Source organism: Rhipicephalus microplus, chromosome 2 (assembly GCF_043290135.1).
Source record: "Rhipicephalus microplus isolate Deutch F79 chromosome 2, USDA_Rmic, whole genome shotgun sequence".
NCBI lineage: Eukaryota > Metazoa > Arthropoda > Arachnida > Ixodida > Ixodidae > Rhipicephalus > Rhipicephalus microplus.
In genome coordinates, this window is record NC_134701.1 from 223,316,209 (window position 1) to 223,337,599 (window position 21,391).

Sequence of the window (21,391 nt, forward strand, 5' to 3'; positions counted from 1 at the left end):
TTCCGCAGCAAGTCGAGAATATACTACTTTACCTTGGTGCACTTCTGAGCTGTACCACCCCAGTAAAGTTCGTGGCACACGATGGGATGGCCATCGTACAAAGGACGTGCCAAGTTGGACACGGTGAAACCCTCACAGCACGATAGGTGGCTATGCCCGCGTTCTTAATTGGCAGGCTACCACAAGCACAGCAAAATAGGCTTTGCGCAAACTGTCCAAACTACAAATATGTTTATTTACACATAATGTTTATGAAATACAGCTCAATGATGAATTCACGTGCAAAATCAAAGGACAGGAGGTGTGCTCCACAACACCAGTTGAAAGGATGCATATACATAGTTATATTACACTCTGACGAAATCAAGAAAGCATGATTGGAGAAATGTAAATGGTGTTGGGTCAGGCTTTAAAACAGATATCCACAATGGCATGTAATATATAGAATATATAGAAAAAAAGAAGGCGACAGTGTGGGCAAATTTGATCGACAGAAATATTTCTTTTCACATCACACACATACCAACACAACTTGTTTGCAACAAGAGCCATTAATTTGTCTACAGCAATTTGAAAGAAAGGTTAGGCAGTACGCAGGTTTTAAAACACACAACCGTTCCTATATACAACACACACTAAATTCCTGTTTGACTCGTACGATAACGCCTGAACGCACGTAATGAGACAATGCAGCTGATGTAGGTGCAGAGTGTTGCATGTTTGTGCACCATGATAAAGGAGAGGCACGATTACTGCAGGTGTTGCTCTATTGCAGATGTGTGCAATCCAATGCAGATACTTCGCATCAATACAGTCTGCTCTTCAAGTGCACACAATGAGGTAATAAAATTTGGATCAAATTAACTAATATACAAAGTTGTCTTCCATATTTATTGATGAAGCTGCACTAGAACCAGATTTTTTTTTTTCTATGAATACGCGGGACAGTTTTTCGAGTATTTGCCAAATGACGAAACCTTGTTCAACCAATAGGGTTACATAAAATTTCTTTCTGTGGTGTTCAAGAAAATATCAGAAGTGCTAAAAAAATTCAGTTGTGCTTCCTCCTAGTTAAAAAAAAAAACGTAAACGTCTTCGCAACAATGAACTGGCTACCTTGTTTATTGTGCGCATGCATAACACGTAAAGCCAATCATCATATTTAATGAAACAATATAGGAAGCAGGAGCAAATGAAAGAAAAAGAGGGAAGCACCAGTCACGGAAGTATGTGATTAAGCTATACACTATTAATTAAATATGTGGCAGCAGTGAATGCAATATTACAGGGAGGTTACAGGGTGAAAAAAAATCAACATAAAAAATATATATGGAGCCGTCTTACAACTGTCTAGCACGAATTGTATCAGAAACGCTTCTTATTAGGATTTCTTGTGCACTGTGTGGGCTGTCCTCGAAAAAAAGGAAACTTGGAACATACGAACACAGAAGCCTGCACTCGTTGTCCTAACTCTGTCGGGCCTTACAAACATTACACACCATTCGAAGAGTAGTAAGCACAGCTCCTACAATTGCTCTTGAGTTACTCATTGGGTACGCCCTTCAGCATAATAAAGCGTGGCTAGAAGACACATGCTGAGCGAGGATGTCAGACTGTACAAGATGATTAAGTACCGAAGGTATTGACTGTACAAAGCAGATCACGAGGAGCCTACAGCATCAAGGGACTCGAATTTTCTATGCATAACATCACCTGTGATCAAAATAAAATTGAAAAAAAGAAAGGGAAAAGGAAAAAGAGCTCCAAAGTTGCCTCTATTTAGCATGGTTGAAAACTCAACAACAATTGCTGGGGTTAATAGCGCGAAGCGTACAGCATGTATCAACTGTTCTTCCCCCCCAAAAAAGTTTTTTTGCCCCCGTACACAAGATACCGGTCCCTTATGTACCAACATTCATTACAAGTTTTTGAGCAGCGACTGTTCTTGAATATTGAAAAGCTAAAACCTATTAAATATGCTCAAGCCCAGTAATGTCATCTACTACGGAAGCAGTAAATTTTAACTGCTAGAACCGGCAAGCATTCCTTGTGGCATGATCTTGTGTTTTGCGTTGTACAATGCAAAACCCGAGGCTCCCTGTGAACTTAACCGAATGTGACATAGAAGACTGATTATTGCCCACCTTCACATTAGCGCAGCACCATGTAAACAAAGCATCCAATTACATACGCTCTACATCTGATAGTCACAAATTTGACGTTTTCTTCTTGCACCAACAATGCATGTACCAAGGACGATAAAACTGCTCCAATGCAGTGCTTTGGCCCTTTGTAACTCATGCCTTCCAGCAAGTTTCACAACTTTGAGAACAGTTTGAGGCGTCCGTGGCTACGATACACTGTTCATGAAGTCTGGAAAAACATTGTCACAGGTCAAGCCTGCTCTATGTGGCAGGTTATGCCACGTCTCCACAAGTCTTGCTAGGCCAGAAAGCATCGCTTCGTCACACCAAGCATGACTAGACCACCCAAAGTCAAGACAGCCTACAACTGCAGAACCTACGATTGTGAGTTTGCTGCAATAATGCTGCCTGCTGCAGAACTCGTGCACTTTACTGGTACTACAAGTTGGAATGCAAAGTTGACTTGGAAACTTGTGTAAGTGATGCTCAAGAGAAACGAGGGTGCCTGGTGTGTGCTTAGCAGTCTTGGGACATTTAACGTTACTTGCGCTGATCGGAGCGACCCATGGTGCACATGCGACGTGACCTGTGGCTACTCAATGGGAAAACACAGACAGTGAAATGCAGAGCTGTTGTACGTTCAACATTCATTCTGTTCTCGATGAAACTGCCCTTCTTCCTCTCAGTCTTTCACCAAAGGCTCTCCCTGTTTTCAAGTAGGCAGTCATGTGCCACGAGCAAACAAGTGGCCGGTCAAACACTTTTAAAAGTTAAAAGAGACAGCTATTTTTCAGTGAGAGTTGACGCCCAGCCCACCCCTTCAGCCTGATGTGACAGTCACGAACCAACCGCTCGTTTGTCCCTAAACACGTCCACTTGCACAAGGAGACTGTCTTGCAGCACCAACGAGCATATGCAAAGATGCCTGTTACTGCACAGTCAGCTGTTGAATGACCTGCGCCTGGCGTGCCGCGGGCCGGTCATGGCGAATAATGACATGCCGGCGTAGCGCATAGCCATAGCAGGTGCGGTAGTCGCAGTGCGGACAGCATAGGTTGCGGTCGCCATGGGACTTGTAGTGCTCCTTGAGGTGGTGCTTCATGCCAAACTCCTTGGCGCAGACGGAGCAACTGAAACGTTCGGTGGACTGGCGGGAAGAACGCGGCCGCCGGCCCGAGCAGCGGCCCCCCGTCGCTGCCTGTTGGTCCTCCCCCTGGCAGAGACCGCACTGCAACCGCTGGCGTTGGGCTTCAAGACACTCAGGGCAGTCTGGCACCGAGGGCAGCAGGTCCCCACTCCCCAGCAGAGCTGCTGGGTGGCTGCTGTTGCCACGACCGCCACCACCCTCGGCACTAGCTGTAAACAGAGAAAGAAATACCGTATTTACATTATTGTAAGCCGTATCCTTCCCCCGATAGCAAAGAAAAAAAATAAAAAGGAAACAATGGATGTGAACACATTTCATAAATTCATTTACACAGTCGCAGGACACACTACGCATTTAATAACACCGTAGTCAGAGTCAGCACCTGTCCCATCGCACACTTCTCTATCCTATACTAATGAAAAGTAGCGACAGAATATTTTGAGTCGAAGCTTATCACCAACTAGCTCCACAACAAGTTTTCTAAAGTCAGGACAAAAAACGTGAATGCTAGTGTGCAAAGGAGGTCCCGTTTCCGTCTTTTACTTCGGGACCTCTTTACATAATCGCTAGGTAACCTTTGTACTAATTACAATAAAACTGATTCTGATTTTGAAGGGTGGCCTCATAGCAGTGCTTCACAGCTATGCAAAAAAGCTAGCTTTGCAATACATGGGAATTTTTTTTAGTTGTCACTTTCAAATGTAGTAGAAAATTTTCAACAAACATTTTTGATCCCATAGCGTCGCTGGCTAGTGTAAGGACTAAAAGTTAGAAGCAACACGTAACTCAGCAAAAAGAACAAACAATGACAAATGTAACATGTATATATTAGGGAAGTGTGGATATTCAAAATTTCGAGTTTTTTTAACAGTGTTTGCTATTCAATCCGCACTCACATTTAACTATTCAAACTTTTCAAAGACAAATACAATCTAATAACAAATGATCCCTTCAGATTTTCAATAGGCTTCACCTTATTACATTTTCGTACAGCAGCAAAGCTGCCCTTATAACCCTTGTATTCAGAAATGCTGCTCGACTTGAACTTGACTTGCCACCGACTTCAATGCAACACAAACGTGTTTCGAACGTGCTGTCTTCAGGCGGTGCCAAGGCAGCGCAAACGCAAAGACGCGTGTCAAACACACTGCATTAAAGGAAATTTCAAGTCAAGTTCAAGTCGAGGAGCATTTCTGAATTCGGGTGTTAGGCTCCGCTGTGGTCGAACTTTTTAACCCTTTAAGCACTTTGATTCGAACTTTTTAACCCCTTAAGCACTTTTATTATTTTTTTCAATTTCCCAATCAGAAATGCCTATTCTTTATTGCTGATTTCGAATCGGGTTGTATTAAAAAGCAGCTAGTCAATTGGAAGAAAGTACTTGTATCAATTACTTAGGCGAACAACCACAATAAAGTTTACTTCTGAATTATACGAAGGAAAGCAGCTGTCTTCTGCTAGTAAAAATATTGTTATGGAAAAGAAGAGACGCTGTATCGACGAGGCTGTACATTAGATGTATTTGAAACCAGTGGTAATGGTGTGACCAGTTCACCAGCGATCGAGCGGAGACAACCCTTCGTCTTCCTCATCAGGCACACACACGCGTCGCCCCCTAGAATCTCAGTATGCATGCATGTAGCAATATAAAACTTATAAATAGAACAGTTCCAGATGCTACACCTTTCTTCACTTGTGTAGGCTAAGTGTCCTCAGACTGTATCACTCGGGAAGATTCGAGACTGTGTGAAAAATACCTTAACATGGAATAACGCAAAGCAACTTCACCGGCAAGGACTCATGATGTGCGCTTCTTAGCAGTCTTCATCATCACCGGAGGGGCTTTTAAATTCACCGTGCTGTCTCTATATCCGAACACAATACAAACACTCGGGGTATCCAAATCGGTATCCAAACCATCATCACTTCAAGACGATGATGCAAATGAAAAGCTGCTTTTTCTTGTTCATGGGCCGTGTATGCATGGGTCACTGCCACTGCATGCCATCTTTCCATACAAAAACTGCACTCCTGTCGCAGGAGAAAGCTAAATCGTCGAGTAAATGCTGCCATCTAGTGCATGACACGGAATCTAAGCCATAGACGAGAGCTTCTTGTTCTGAACATTACAGGAGAGTTACTATTCCGCCAGGACGAGCTCTGCTCCTCCAAAGCACTTACAGGGTTAGCACAGTCAACGTTTAATTGAAAAAGGCTCTTTCAGAACTTGAAATGCTTCAACTCACCACACTCTCGCATTGTGGCAAAGCTACCTTTCAAGCTCGGCTCTGGTCGCAAATGTGTTACTCAAGAAAATGCTGGTTCCAACATGAAGATGATAGGTGTGGAAGAGATAGGGGCGCAATTACTGCCATGTTGGGCCTAAAATTTGGGCAAGAAGCTTGAAAGATCAGAAGCCAAAGATTTTTAGCATTGAAAATTTCTGGTGTTCTTTTATATTGACATTCATGAGGCAGGTTTGGGATTCCGGACTCGAAAGGAGCACAACCTTTTCCGCCACATCAGTAAGGTTTCCACTGATGTTGAAAGAAGAGAGGCTTAGGAAATAGCATCTTCGCCTTTCACATCTAAAATGCTGACAGTAACACTTTGGTTGAACCAAATCATGTACATAAGTATGATTCGGCCTCTGCATTGCCTCATTCTTCATGAAACAAATATAGAACACGACCCTGATAAAGCTTTATCAACCAAAGCAAAAAAAAACACCTTTATGTTGCTATCTCATGAAAGTATGCTTGGGAATCCTCTTCAAATTTTTTTTTCCAGCAATTTTGCTTCGAAGTATTAGAACATTCTAAAAATATACGAAAAACATTCGATTTGCACACACTTCAATTTTCGAATTTGCTTCTCACCCAAAATTTTGCTGTTGAAACAGCTCTACTATTTATGTTTCACAGTTTCTAATATCACTGAAGCTTTCGCCTGCCAAGAGTAGTTGCAATACGCTACTTAAGGTAAGAATTTAATTTATTGAAGAAAAAGACAACCAGTGGTGCAGCCACTACTGCCGCATTCAAACAGGAAGCACTCCTATTGACCAATGCAAATTTAAATTAATAGAAATAACTACAAAACTTTTTTTTCTTGAACAGAAAGTGGTGCTTTTTTTTTTTTCCCTCCTCCCCTAGTTGGTTATCACAATAGGCTGCATTGCTGCTGACGCATCCTTATGGAGTTTCTGAAGTCAACAAGCCACAGTGAAATTTTGCAAATAACTATTTTATCTCTTTTTGTGTGTGTGTGAGTGCGTGTGTGTGTCTGTGAGAGACTATATCTGCAATCAGTGTATATTTGTGTTCACTGCACATACCACAGTCAATACTTGAAGTAGCAAGCCAGGCCATAAACCAAGTTCACAACTATTACAGTAGAATCTTGTTGATACCCTGGCTCCTATGCTCGAAATCGCGAAAACTAGAAATGGCCCCCATAGCGCCTCGTGTTGATACGTTCCACTTAGTACGTTCCCCGAAAATATGACTATTCGGCAGCAACATCTAGCATTGCTGTAAACGGCAGTCGTATGACATGTTCCACGGGCGAACATTCTCATTCAGGTGTGGGAAAAAAAAAAAAAAACCGCTCTAGTGTGCTAGTGAAGCGCCAAGTGCCAGAGTGCCACCGTGAGGCAACGGCAGTTTTCTTGCTGCACTCAATTGCCACCCCCTCATCCACCGCGTCTTCTCCAAATTATGCTCAATCGTCCCCTCTGCACTTTCTTCGACTGCCGGTCGCCCTCTCCATCACTCCTGCAGCTGTCTGTGAGCCACAGAAAGATCCGCCTGAGCTGTCAGTCATCAAATAGTTTTCAAAAAATGCCTTTTATTTTCTGTAGCACAGTAGTTTTCTTTCTCAGCTGGCACCTTGAGACGATTTTGCTGAGCACTGCAAAGCCTTCATCCGTAGCACGGTAAACGAAAATGCGATCGCCCCACACTGCAACAGCCGAGAGAACACTACGGAGCTAACTATCGCTTCAGCAAAAGACGCACGTGCAGCCTCCGCTACACAATGCGCCGCTGCATCTGCCTCCTTACCCGACCCCATCTCACGCGTTGCTGGCGTCTGCCTGCATGTTCTTCCTTGAGAAAATTTACAAAGCCATGCGCATTTAAACATAGCCACGCACCTTTCAGCGGGAAAGATGCGAACGCAACGTGCCTACCTCCCCCACTACTCCCAATGCCATCAGCGCGAAATGCGGGCTGCCGTGTTATCAGGGTGTCTGCAACTCTGCAGGGTAACCTCCACTGGAAATGAGTACTGCTCAATGAGAGTTGTCGTCAGGCCCTCAGTGATTGTCGCTACTTCGAGGAGAAAAAAAAATTTAGGGATATGCAAGTCGAGCCCTGTGAGAGGCTGCACGTTGCTCAGTAGAGAAAGTTGCGTCCAGCAAGGCGGCGGGGAAGCGCAGGCCCTTGTTGATTAAGGTGAAGCTGAATATCCTTCGGCGGCAGCTTGCATCGGAGAATACAGAGTGCACTGTAGACAACCCAGTGACATGCGCATATGACGACATCGATGAGGAGTTCCTGCCCACCGGCGCCGGTGCACCCATCGCTGGGTTCACCTCAACAGACGACGTAACGGCTTGTGAGACACAAAGTGTCCCAAGATAGTAGCGGAGGTGGTGTGGGGAGATGCAGTGAAGGAGGTGGAGGAGTGAGGCACCGGAAGACAGCGGGTTTTCTGGATCGTACGTTTATCTTCCGCATTTTTTCAAGAATGTGTGAAGTTTTTACTGTATATCATTAAAATATGCATGTCAGTACTGTATAAGGCAGTACTTCCATACGGTGCCCTTAGAAAAATAACTACAGTAAAAGGACAAAAAAAAAAAACACAAGAGGAGCCTATTTTTCAGGCATTGAACTCCTCATAACACCACCGAATGCAAAATTGCCACCAAAATAGCTAAAAATTTACACGAATCAAGTACTTTTGCGGAGAACCCTTACAGACGCTTTACACTTTTGGCTTTGCCTTCATTTTTACCACGAGTACTCAGGAAGCGGAGCTCACTCAGGAGAGCAAGTCACTTACTGGCAGCATGTAGCAGTGGAGGCCCATCTAGAGCACCGCAGGGCTGCGCGCCCGCAGCGGCTGCGAGGCCCTGGTCACGCATAGTCGGATACGAGGCTGCAAACATCTCGCCCAAGGGGTGGCAGGGACCCCCATCCAGGAATCCCTTTTGGCGGCCTCCACCAGTGGATGGGTGACCCCCCTTGCTGCCGCTGCTCCCTCCACCTCCATGATGGCCCTGAGGAGCGCCCATGCGGCGGCTCACCAAACCGCCACTCGTCTCCCCGCCAAAGTAAGGACTCTTGAAGGACGAGCTGGGGTCTTCGGGGTGCGGAGGGCGTGCCTGCATTGCAAAAAAATATTGGACGGTCCTTGAGCTTAGCGTTCAAGAGTAGAGCGCAGTATCATTATCTGGTCCTGTTCTCATCGCCTCCTCAATCAACAGCCTGGCTTCGGTTCCCGGGAATACCTCAAGCGCACCCCAAAGAAAGGAATGTCTGTGCACCACACATTGGCAATTTCAAACTATCCAAGAATACCTATTGCATGTACAGTTGCGAAGTGCGCACTACACCACTGTTTCATCTTTAGCAAACAGGAACTACCCACTATGAGCCCATAAGGCAACACGCACACCTGCACAGCTGTACACTTTGTTGGTGCTGTTGCTACTGATAATGATGACTAATTATGCCAATGCACTATGCAATGGGTGGACCTTTAAACTATTAACCTGCTGTTGAATTCACGTGTCTTGATACCCAGAGCAATTGAACACTACTACGACGTAATATTACGTGCATTAAGGGTACTTAGCTTACTTAATGAAGTAATTCACACGTAATAACAGACTATCTGCTGTCTCTAAAATTAAGTGTACAATTATTGCACGTTGCCAATTCCAGCACAGGAGGCTGCAACTTAAAAAGAATAATAAAAAAAAAACTTGACAAAGTCAAAGACAGTGCAGAGTGCAACATAACAAAAAATGCCAGGCCTGTCATTAAGGAGATCAGAATACAGTATAATTGATCAGAGAACTAAGAGAAGAGCCAATATTCTAGTTCATATTATCTGGAAAAAAATGAACCTAATCTGGCCCCATAATGTGCAAGACTGACAACCAGTGCTTAGTCAGAAAAACTAAATGGTTACAAAGAGACGAAAAAGGCATCAAAAGATGGCAGATATAAAATGGAATTGGCATGCACAAGATAGGGCAAATTGTAGATTATTGGAAGAGGTCTTCATACTACAGTGGAGATCAAGTTGGCTGAAAAAGAGCATCATGGCGTAAGTGAAATTATTAAAAGATTAAAAAAGAAAACGAAAGAATAGCTGTAGGTAAGGTAGATACCCATGTCATTACAGCCCAAGCGTGCAGCTCCCACCAATCAAGACACCGCCACACTACACAGCATAATCTAAGTACATGAGCTCACCTGCAGCAGGTTGTGGTAGCCAACAATGCGCTGCAGGTGACCGTACAGGGCCGTGGCATCCCGCTTCTGGATGTCATGAGGCACCAGGCAGTTTCCTAAGGTGCTTGCTCCCTTTCCGTGCTGCTGAGAACTCGACTGCTGCGACTGTGGATGCGACGACGAAGACGAATGGTGGGCAGGCGCATGAGACTGCAGGGTGTGCCCAGAGATCTGTTGATGAGGTGTTGGGGGCAGTGACAGTTGTGAAGAGGCCTGAGTAGAGATGGCTGGCGTTGAAGCCGGTGTGGAGGACGAAGACGATGACACGTCTAGGGCAACCGGCAGTTTGTCCCCGGAGCGCTTTACCAGGAGACGCGTCTTCTGCTGCTCTCGCTCGCGTTCCCGGAATGCTGGGTCTCGTCGCTTGAGCCTCATTCGCCTGCGCTGCCGCTCTCGTTCCATGGCCCTTCAAAACAAATGAAAATGCCAGGTTACACACCAACAAATATTGCATGACATTAGAATGTTTGGTCACTTGATTGTTATAGGACGTAAGGTATAACATTACAGGAGCTGCCATTTTGTTGTGCAGCCAATACACTAAAAAGCTGCTCTTTATTCTGATCAGCTTGTCTCAGAAGCACAGTGGAAGTGGCAAACTGGACAACAAAATGCCATGTGTTGAAATCTCAGAAAGGTTGTCCAGAGAAGTTGCTGGAGTGCTGACTTTGTTCGCTGTAACCGATCGGCTGTGCTCGTAGACGTTTGTTGTAAATGCAATTTTGTGCCATTGAAATAATGTATATTTCCATGGCCATGCGGGTACTGTTTGTTTTAAGCAAAAATTCGTAGTAAGTGGGGCCGTTACATGTGGGCTCGACTGTATACACAGTTCGAATCGCCATAACGCAATTAAAAATTTTCCTGTGTGGTCATGCAAGCTAGTGGAGCCTTCCTGGAGGGACATCATGTTGCAGACAGTATGACAGTACCTTTTCTGTATGCATGCAATTTTTCGTCAGTAGCTTACTATGGTGTTCATAATCTGCTACAGTTAAACCTAGATATAACAAAATTGATAAATTCTCAGGAAAATTCGTTATAAAAAGGTGTTCGTTATATGCAGGTTCAGTACGAAAATCGGTAAATAAACGTGCAAATTAAACAAAAGGGGGTCTGAAGACAGAGCTAACCCCAAACACTCATTTTACAGTAAAAAACTGCGTCATTATTGCGATAGCAATTACAAGGACACTCTCGGCCGGTTCTTGCTGTCGCCGCAATGTTCCGCAACAAGTCCAAATTGACAACATGCCCCCGCGCATTGTAACTTTCACAAGCGGATAAAAGCACGCGAGCGCTGCTGAAGCAGAGATCAAATGAGTCTGCCCATCCCTATCGTCTGGAAAGTGCATAATATCTCCCGCACGTTAGAAGTGCCATCGAATGCTCAAACAGAAAGTAAACCCCCTGTCCCAAACGAGCATGAAACAACGTGAAGAGGGGGGAGGGAATCGCTTGAGCAGCAATGATGAATGACTTTAAGGGCGGTCGCGATCGCTGGCGCGCTTGCTATCTTGGCGAGTATCAGTGCAGTTTCAACCCGAAGAGACTGTGTGAAAAGAGTAAACGTAATCGTTCTGGTCAAAGTCAAAAGCACGCGATTCTCCCCCCCCCCCCCCCCCAAGGATAATCACGCACGCACAAGCATCTAACCCCCCTCCGCTTTCACAGGGCAAAGTACGCGTGGGGGATAAGCGCCTGTCGGCACATTGTGACGATCTGAGCCCCAAAGCGCGTCGGCTTTTTTTTTATTGAGTTTTGATATATATACATAGGTACATATACATATACTATACATATACGGTGAATGAAGGCGGCGGCGGCAAAAACCCAGCCGAAACTGCCCATATACATAATTGCTATCGCAAAAAAAAAGCAAAGCTGAATGTTGTCGGGGGACACACCATGCGCGCGCAGTGAAACTATGCACGCGCGCACGATGTCGAAAATGAAGAGCGAATGACACGGACACAGACAGGGTTACCGCGGAAACTATCCGGTAAAGCACCCTCCATATGCAGCGCGGCCCCACATATGTGAAGCCAACTGAAAGCGTGGCATTGCCAACGAGCAAAAGTAGTTTTTTTTATTTGTTTACGCATTTTCTTCTGCTACGGCTGCCAAAAAGTTACTAGCAATATCTGTAACGAATGAATGAGTAAGTAAAACTTTCTACTAATGCTCAAGCAGTCCAAGCACAGACGTGTGGGCTCCACAACTTCGTCAAGACAAACACCATACGAACCTGAAACTCGGGTCCTGCCGTCGCAACTGCATGCGCGCACGCTGCCTCTCCCGTTCGAGAGCACGGAAGCCAGGGTCCTGCCGCTTGAGCTGCATCATGCTGCGCTGCCGCAGCCGCTCCATCTCCCGGTACGACGGGTTTTGACGCATTGCCTGCAACCGCTCACGCTGCAGCGCCTTTCTCAGCAGCGGGCTGTAACCAGAAAGAGAGACAGATTTCATGGTTAAGCATGCTCCGAAAGAATTCCAAGACATCTTACTTGATGCAGTGGGTGGGTGCCAACAGACTGCGGCTCCATCACACACAAAAGACCGTCGCTTTGTCCCAAAAGGCTCGGGAAGGATAATAATATTATCAGGGGTTTTATGCGTTAAAACAACAGTATGATTATGAGACACATCAATCTAGTAGAGGGCTCCGAAAATTTGGATTATCTGGCTTGGAGAGGAGATACAGACAAGTAAATTAAGAAAAGGCTGGTGCCTGCATGATATGTTACTGTCTAGTCAATGCCAACTACTGGTAGAACCAAGAGTATATGCAAAAGCATACATATCACACTTGCCTGAAGAAGCAACTCAGTGAAGGGATGGAGGAACTCAATGTCATTACATAGTGTATTAAAAATACTATATGTAATGTAGCATACTGTATGTATGATCAAACTATAGAAACTTGAGCAAAGTTCAGCTAAGCATTATACTAGCTCTCTAAAACAAAATACAGCCCAAAGGGTGCCAGGCCCCTAAGTGAATTAATTGAGGAATGGGGATGGGAGAGAGTCACGTCCCACTACCAAAAAAAAAAGGAACCAAGTCCTCTAAGTAGGTGAATGCCAGTAAGAACTGTTTAAAATTGGTTCTTAAAAGGAGTACAGCCACAAACCTTAGAAATTTTTGTATTGTTGCAGACAAAAACAAACAAACAAGAACAATGTTGTCTAGAACCCTAAAAGGAGTATTGTAATGTATCAGAATGCACTGAATATATTTTTAATACTGTTACATTTAAAGAAAAAGCTTACTTTAGATACTGAGGGGGCAGTTTCACAAAGACGTGTCAACACAACAGATGTTTGGGCAAGTCCGTGCCACACGAATGCACTTCATAATGTACTAGCAGCCAAGGTTTCTAGAACTAGAAGCATTTCTAGCAGCAGCTCAGTGGTCTGCTGTCAGCCGCACACAGTGGACACAAACAATGGTGGTTGAACTTTAGAGAGAAATCAACTTGCTGCTAGCAGGGACACCGCTTAAAGGTTCGCTCCCTACCGCAACAAGTTGATTTTTCATTCACCTAATTTCTTTCCATTTACAGCTGACTCCCCCCCCCCCCTCCTAGTAACGAATGGCCTAAAGAGCGAAATTCACGCACTATCGAAAAAATTTGGCACTCCTGGCCAACGTCCATAGAGTTAAATGCATTTGCCTCCTCTCGACAACGAAGAGATTTGAAAAAGCACTCCTGCTATAACGAAAGTTTCGGACAGTGATACGTAACAATTAATCAAGAAGTTTGAAAATAGCTACACCTCTCAATAAATCGGGCACCTAAGTTTCCAACAAGCACCGGTGCGACCATGGCTGCTTACACTCAGTCGGATGATTATGATAGCAACAAGACTTCCTTTTTTAGCTGAGAACAATTTTTTGCTAAGGCCCCTGAAGGCAACTTCGTCGGCACATGAAATTTCAATTTTCCATTACGCACGAAAAATCCAAGGTCGACGCTATTTTTTTTAAAGTGTGCGCAAATAATATGAGAGTGACGGCTACAGTGAGGAAAGCAGCAAAAAGCTAGAAAGACAAGTAAGCTTTCGTAGAGTTCGTGATGCTTTTGGCATAATTCACATTTTTTTGGGCATCCACAATGACAACGAAGCTATGCAAGGCTCATTAAGCTGCAAGGCTTCAGCAATCATGCTCATCAAAGCAACAGGAAACAGAGCGAGATCAGCAACTTCTTTAAATGAATTTCGGTTGTGTGAAATAATTGCTCTGCATAAACAATAAACAGTCTATTTTACTGACTTCACTTTGCCACATGTTGTCCAATGCATGAAACAAGAACTTTCAACACCCAATGTGCTTTCATTTGCAATTCATCATTCAGGCTTTCCCATTTGATTATATACGGGGTGACACGATTATATTTGACCTATTTAATTGGACTTTATTTGTATAACAAGGTATCAGACTTTACTGCTATTTGTGGCAAAACATTCAGAGTGAAAAAAAAATTATTGGCCTGTCCCATTTTTTTTATGTACAACTATGAAAAAAGATATCAAATACAGATAACTGCAAAATGCTACGATAAGAGAAGTGGCTTGCCCATATAAAACATAGTTAAAAGCTCTAATTGCCATGTGGCACACCAGAGGTGACTAGTAATTATTCCTACAGGCTATAAAGAATTATAGTCACTTAACTTATAGCAACTATAAAAATTACCCTCCCAAAATGTCAAACTGTTCCAACTTCAACAGTATGCAGTACCTTTCGTATTAAATTTCGCAGAATGTTGTGGTTTTCGTTATTTCTTATTCTTTTTTTTTTCTTTCCACATGGCCAATAAAAAAGCGGAGAGGCCATTCCATCCTTAACCTTTCTGAATCTATCGCTGCAATCCGAACAAAAATTGGATGATTTGTAACAAAACCACAGTCCGATGAAACAGGTCAGTTCCACAAGAATCACCACATATAGAGATGTCCAACGGGCTTAACATTCATAAAGATGCGAGTTACATGTCTGTAACTAACTGATTAAAATTTTTACACAGGCAAAATCTACAAAACCATTTTTCACAGCAACTTTGTCGATGACAAAAAAAACAGACCTAACCTAACCTAAAAGCAAGTACTGTTTTTTTACATAGCAGCAATTCGTTTCACAGGTGAAGGGGGTCAGAAAAAGAGCTAGAATGTTTGAGAAACTAAATATCTCCCCCACCCGAGGCACTTAGATTGTTTTCTCTCAGCAATAAGGTAGTCATAATTAACGACATAAAACTGGTAAATTATGCACCCAAGTTTTAAAACAAAGCTATGCAAAATACACCATTTGCTTATGAGATTCCAAACAGTCTAATAACATATTTACATGGGAAACTGTGGCCAAATTACCAGGTGAAAGTTTAAATCATTACTTACATATCTGGGATCAATGTTTAAGGTTTAACGGGATAACAATCTTGGAGAATTTTTTTGTGTGTGCTTAGGAAAAAGTTGATGAATAGACAGTAGGGCATGTGAGCATGGAAACATCTCTACAAAAACTCTTACAGTATTATTCACATATGTTACAATTATAATCTCGTATGCCCATTCGTATTGTGAACCTTGTATGCTGCCAATGTCAGGGCATTCGAGGACCAAGTCGAGCTTCCTAGAGCAGCTTATAGCCCTGGAGACCATAAAGAATTTTCTCGTAAAATAAAACATTGGCTGATTGACACTAGAAGAATAACTGTTTCACGGTCAATCTTTACGAATTAGCTCAACTTTCCATATTTACTAGAAAGGTATTTTTCTCTCTTTTTTTTTTATATATTGTCTGAGGTCCTTCCCCACTGAATGGTTTGAAATATAACCCACGAAAAAGCTTGATAGCCTAGAGATTTCATTTTGTACATATTGTGCCAGCATGAAAAGCAACATTTGCAGGGTCACTTTTCCTTTCTTCAGTGTTGAAGTGAAAACCATGGAACATTATTCATGAAACTGTGATGCAAGTATCTGCGAGAAAGTCTCCGCAGAGCCTATACTTTGTTATGCACAGTCGACCCCCCCATATGTGACTGCATGACACGTGTGGCGCATCTAAGTACTCCATGATAAACACTCACAAAAGGAAACTAGAACTTTCCTTGTTTCATTTTCAAGTACACCTGGTGTGCGCCCAATATTTTGACCCTTCTTACAAGCAGAGCGAGCAGCGAGGTAGAATGTCAAGATAACAAATGTTCGGGGCGACTGTTTTCATATGTAATGAAGCCATGTAATGGCATTAATATTGATACATAACAGCCGCTAAACACGGCTGTGTGAAAGAGGAAGACGAAGTGAGTTTTCGTTTGATGCTGGACTGGCGCCATCTTGTTCGTTGAGTTCTGTGTGCTGTAAATAGATTATTAAACAAGTTACTCGTAACATTATTGATGGAGGAGCGGGGTATCGAGTCCCGTAACATTATTGGTGGAGGTACCTGTACCTCGATGGAGACGCGCAGCGGTCGCACCATCGGCGACCTTTCGACTGCTGGTACCTCCTCTACGCCGCCCTCATCAGTCCAAGCCACCACCTACGTTCCACTCCCGCACCTATGGGATCCCGGCACTTTCTCCGGTGATGGTACGATAGGTCTTGACACTTGGCTGAACCGGTATGAGGGCGTCAGTGCTACTCATCGCTGGAATCCCACGCTCATGCTCGCCAACGTGCTTTTCTACCTGGACGGCACTCCCTGAACATGGGTTGAAAGCCACGAAGCCGACATAACGAGCTGGGATCTCTTCAAAGAAAAGATACGCGACCTGTTTGGCGATTTATATGGTCGTCAGCTCGCTGCGAAGAAGACTCTTGCCACACGGGCCCAGTCTTCTATCGAATCCTACGTCTCCTACATTCTTGACGTCTTGGCCCTTTGTTCTAAGGCTGACCAGTGCATGTCGGAAGACGAAAAGCTTAACCACGTCTTGAAAGGCATTGCTGACGATGCTTTCATCCTGCTAATTTTTAACAACGTCTCAAGCACCGACACCATCCTTAAAGAATGCCGACGTCTCGAACAAGCTAAAGCCCGCCGCGTAGCCCAAAGCATCGTGCGCCTTCCGAACACAGCGGCCACTTCTTCGTGTGACGCCTTCCACCAGGTCCCTCGATGTGACAACCTTACACGCATCATTCGTCGAGAGGTCGAGGCAACGCAACCGGTAGCCACACCATTACCGACGCCTGCGCCTTCCCCGACCACGATCTCTTTGATACAAGCCGTCGTTCGTCAAGAGCTATCGAATGTCGGCCTACATCCTGTTTTTGCCGTATGCTCTGATGAGCCTTCTTATCATCCCCCTTCTGCTCCTCGCATACAACGCAATCCGTCCGAATGGCGTACTCTTGACGACAGGCCCATATGTTTTAACTGTCGACGCGTTGGTCATATCGCTCGTCACTGCCGCAGCCGCTGGGCCCCACCGCCTCATTATGCACCTCAGTATTACGCCACTTCTGTTCGCCAGTCGTCCCCATCACTTTCTCGAGCAACTCCGACCACAGTTTCCGCTCCTGCAGCACCTCTGAGCAGACCTCGCTACGACCGGTCACTGTCCCCTGCTCGTCGTCAGTCCCGGTCGCCCCCACAACGCCGTGCTGCCTCCCCGACCTATTCGCAGCACCTCCGCCCGGAAAACTAGGCCGTGCAGCTTCTGGATGTGGACTTGCGTTGACGACCTTCGTAAGAAATCCTCGCTTAACGTTAACGATGAACCTGCAATGTCTCTGCAATGCACCAGCCACATTTTAAAGAATGATGGACTGATTGCTCCAAGGTTTGAAATGGTCCACCTGCTTGTGTTACCTTGACGATGCTATTGTCTTTTCGCCCACAATCGACTCGCATCTCGATCGTTTGTCAGCTATTCTGGATGTTTTTCGTCGAGCAGGACTCCAGCTTAACGCCTCCAAGTGCCACTTCGCTCGTCATCAAATTTCCGTGCTCAGTCACCTAGTCGATGCCCAAGGCGTGCGTCCAGACCCACAGAAAATTCGTGCAGTTACGAACTTTCCCGTTCCGAGGACCACAAAGGATGTCCGCAGTTTTGTGGGGTTGTGCTCATATTTCAGGTGTTTTGTTAAGGACTTTGCGACCATTGCGCGCCCCCTCACAGACCTCTTGAAGAAAGACGCCTCGTTTATCTGGGGCCATGACCAAGCGTCATCGCTTTCGCAACTTACGAAACTGCTTACAACGCCACCTATCTTGGCTCACTTTGATCCATTAGCCCCAACCGAGGTTCACACGGATGCCAGTGGACACGGCATAGGAGCTGTGCTATTGCAGCAGCAACAACGGGGACACGACCGTGTTATAGCCTACGCAAGTCGACTGCTATCTCCAGCCGAGCGCAACTATTCCATCACGGAGCGCGAGTGCCTCTCCCATGTATGGGCAGCTGCCAAGTTTCGTCCATACCTGTACGGGCGCTCATTCCGTGTTGTCACGGATCATCACGCGCTCTGCTGGCTAGCCTCCCTGAAGGACCCCACGGGACGTCTCACTTGTTGGACCCTACGTCTTCAAGAATACACGTTCTCTGTAATGTACAAAACAGGGCGATTACATCAGGATGTCGATTGTTTATCCCGCTACCCTGTTGACGAAGCAACCGAAACTGACGCTATCACGGACGTTTTTTCCGTGTCGCAGCTGTTGAACATTGGCGAAGAGCAACGTCGGGATGCTTCTTTACGAGCCATCATTGACAAACTGGAGTCAACGCCTCGCGACCCGTCCCTACGAATGTTTTTGGTGAGACGGGATCCTATATCGCCGTAACCTTGATTCCTTCGGATCAGACTTACTTCCTGTCATCCCAGCTCACCTGCATTCCACTGTTTTGCATCAACTTCATGACGCTCCCATGATGGGCCATTTGGCCGTTTCTCGGACATACGATCGGGTACGACGTCGGTTTTTTTGGCCTGGACTTGCCCGCTCTGTTCGACGCTATATCGCCGCTTGTGAGCCCTGTCAGCATTGCAAAACGCCGTCTGCCTTCCCAGCCGGCTACCTACAGCTGATTGACGTTCCCAATGAACCTTTTTTTTTTAGTTGGTCTCGACCTGTTGGGCCCTTTTCCACTCTCCACAGCCGGAAATAAATGGATTGCGGTTGCCACAGACAACGCGACGCGGTATGCAATCACACGAGCACTCCCGACCAGTTGTGCTACCGACGCTGTGGACTTTCTGCTGTACGACATAATATTAGTGCACGGTGCTCCCAGCCAACTTATCACCGACCCTGGCCACTCGTTCTCATCAGCTGTCGTTCATGAAATCCTGAGGTCTTGCCATACCAAGCACAAATTTACTACTTCGTACCATCACCAGTCAAATGGCCTCACGGAGCGCCTTAACAGGACCCTAACCGATATGCTTGCCAAATACGTTGCGCCAGACCACCAGGATTGGGACATTCATTTGCCATATGTGACGTTCCCCTACAATTCATCTCATCACAACACTGCCGGCTATTCGCCCTTCTATCTCCTATATGGCCGGAATCCAACTCTACCCTTAGACACTTTGCTACCTGCGGCCACTGAATATGCCGGGGAAACCATCGCCCGCGCCGACAACGCGCGTCAAGTCACCCGTAATTGTCTACAGGCTTCGCAGGCGCACCAACAACAACTCTACAATCCTCACCATAGGGACGTGCACTTTTCCCCGGGTTCTCTCGGGCTCCTCTGGTCACCTACTCGGCGTGTGGGACTGTCTGAAAAACTGTTGTCGCCCTACACTGGACCATTCCGTATCGTTCGCCAAGTGACAGACGTCATGTACGAGATTGTTCCAACCGATCCAACAAAGTTATCGTCAGCTCCGAGCGACACCGTTCACGTGGCTCGGCTAAAGCCCTATTACCCCCCTTCGACATCATCTGCGTAGATTTAGCACCGGGACGGTGCTTCTACCGCCGGGGGTTATGATACATAACAGCCGCTAAACACGGCTGCGTGAAAGAGGAGGACGAAGTGAGTTTTCGTTTGAGGCTGGACTGGTGCCATCTTGCTCGTAGAGTTCTGTGCGCTGTAAATAGATTATTAAACAAGTTACTCGTAACAATATTATTACTGCATTGTAGGTTGCTATAGAATGAATAGGTGAGCTACTTTGGCTCTAGATATTTAGCACAGTACCTGGCATGCAAGAAAGACGACAAAGAGTTTATGCCATACTTTCTTTGTCTCTATACTAAAAAAAAAAAGTAGGGAGCTACTTATTCAGATTCAGCTCAAAGTACCCAAACCTTTCACACTACAAGTCACAAGAGCACAGTTCAAACATAGCTAAAGGCAGTTGCAGCTAACTATGAGCTTCATCAACGAACAACTTCTTGCCTTCGTGCCAGCTACATGTACCTGCAAAGGTTGCAGTCCCACTGCTTGGTTGTGAGGTCTATATCTTTGGGCAGGTTCGAGATCTTTTCAATTGCCGTGGAAAGGGCAAACTGCTGTTGTTGCTGCTGCTGATGTTGTTGCTGCTGTTGTTGTTGTTGCTGCTGCTGTTGTTGTTGTTGCTGCTGCTGTTGCTGCTGCTGCTGCTGATGTTGCTGCTGTTGTTGTTGCTGCTGCTGTTGCTGTTGCGGCTGCTGCTGCTGCTGTGGCGACGCAGCATCGTTACTGAGGAATAGCTCTCTCGTCTCCAGGTTCATCATGAGCGAGCCCGATTTGTCGGTTTCCACGGTTATCGGACTAACATCTTCCTTCAAAATCGTCTCCACCGGCACGAAGCTCGGAAGATCACCTGGAAATAAAAAAAAAAGATAGGGAAGAAACGATCAAGCGGGCGAGGCCAGTCACCGACGAGCAGCAATTATGAAGCCGCGCGACCGCGCTTACCAATAGCCGGAATGCCCCGAAATGCATGCCAGTTGTCTACGTTACGAACGCGTCGAGCAAATGAAAATACGAACTCGACTGGCGCACTTCACGGACGTCAAGAGCGTGCGCAGTTTCGCGCAGGTGAGGGGGCTTGCGAGTTCGCGCTCCAAGCGAAAACACCTGGAAAATAGTGCGGGGGTTCAAATCGCGATGCAGTTTTCTCGAGACACCACGAAACGTTAACCAGAAAGCTCGAAACGTGTGCCCGCTGCTCTCAACGACTAAGCGACGCAAATGTTAATGGGATGGCAGGTAAAGCGGCAACAACACGGATGTACCAACTAGTCACGCGAACCTCTCTGGTCGAATGGAAGGACGCTGACTTACCATTCAGAGGCCTGTCGCCCTCCATGCTAGCGTGGGAGATCATACGAATTCCCTTGCACTGAACGAGTGAAGGATCCTCGGCGGGCCTCTGATGAGCGGACTGACAGCAATAAGAGAAACGCGATTCGCTTAAACTCTCGAATAACAATGCAGACAGCAACAATCACGAACACCCTCCATAGAGGCGACTTGTTGATTTTTTCTTGTTTGTATGTGCTTGCGCCCTGCGTGCGTGCGTGCGTTGCGTGAGAAGCGAAGAGCGGCGTCTGGCGGATTGTTTGGGTTACTCAATATCTTTCGTATTTAGAGCCACTGGTTCAGGCAA

At 45.7% G+C, this 21,391-nt stretch overlaps 1 protein-coding gene across 1 annotated transcript; it reads right to left on the reverse strand.

The window, feature by feature from the left end:
• Window positions 1-212: 212 nt before the first annotated feature.
• Window positions 213-21,342, reverse strand: LOC119169560 (uncharacterized). The gene is made up of 6 exons (XM_075876306.1): window positions 21,067-21,342; window positions 20,218-20,602; window positions 12,070-12,261; window positions 9,783-10,227; window positions 8,362-8,683; window positions 213-3,500 (listed from the first exon to the last, which is right to left on the reverse strand). The coding sequence occupies exons 1-6, from the start codon at window positions 21,107-21,109 to the stop codon at window positions 3,073-3,075; spliced, it is 1,815 nt and encodes a 604-aa protein (XP_075732421.1). The 5' UTR covers window positions 21,110-21,342; the 3' UTR covers window positions 213-3,072.
• Between the last annotated feature and the right edge of the window lie 49 nt (window positions 21,343-21,391).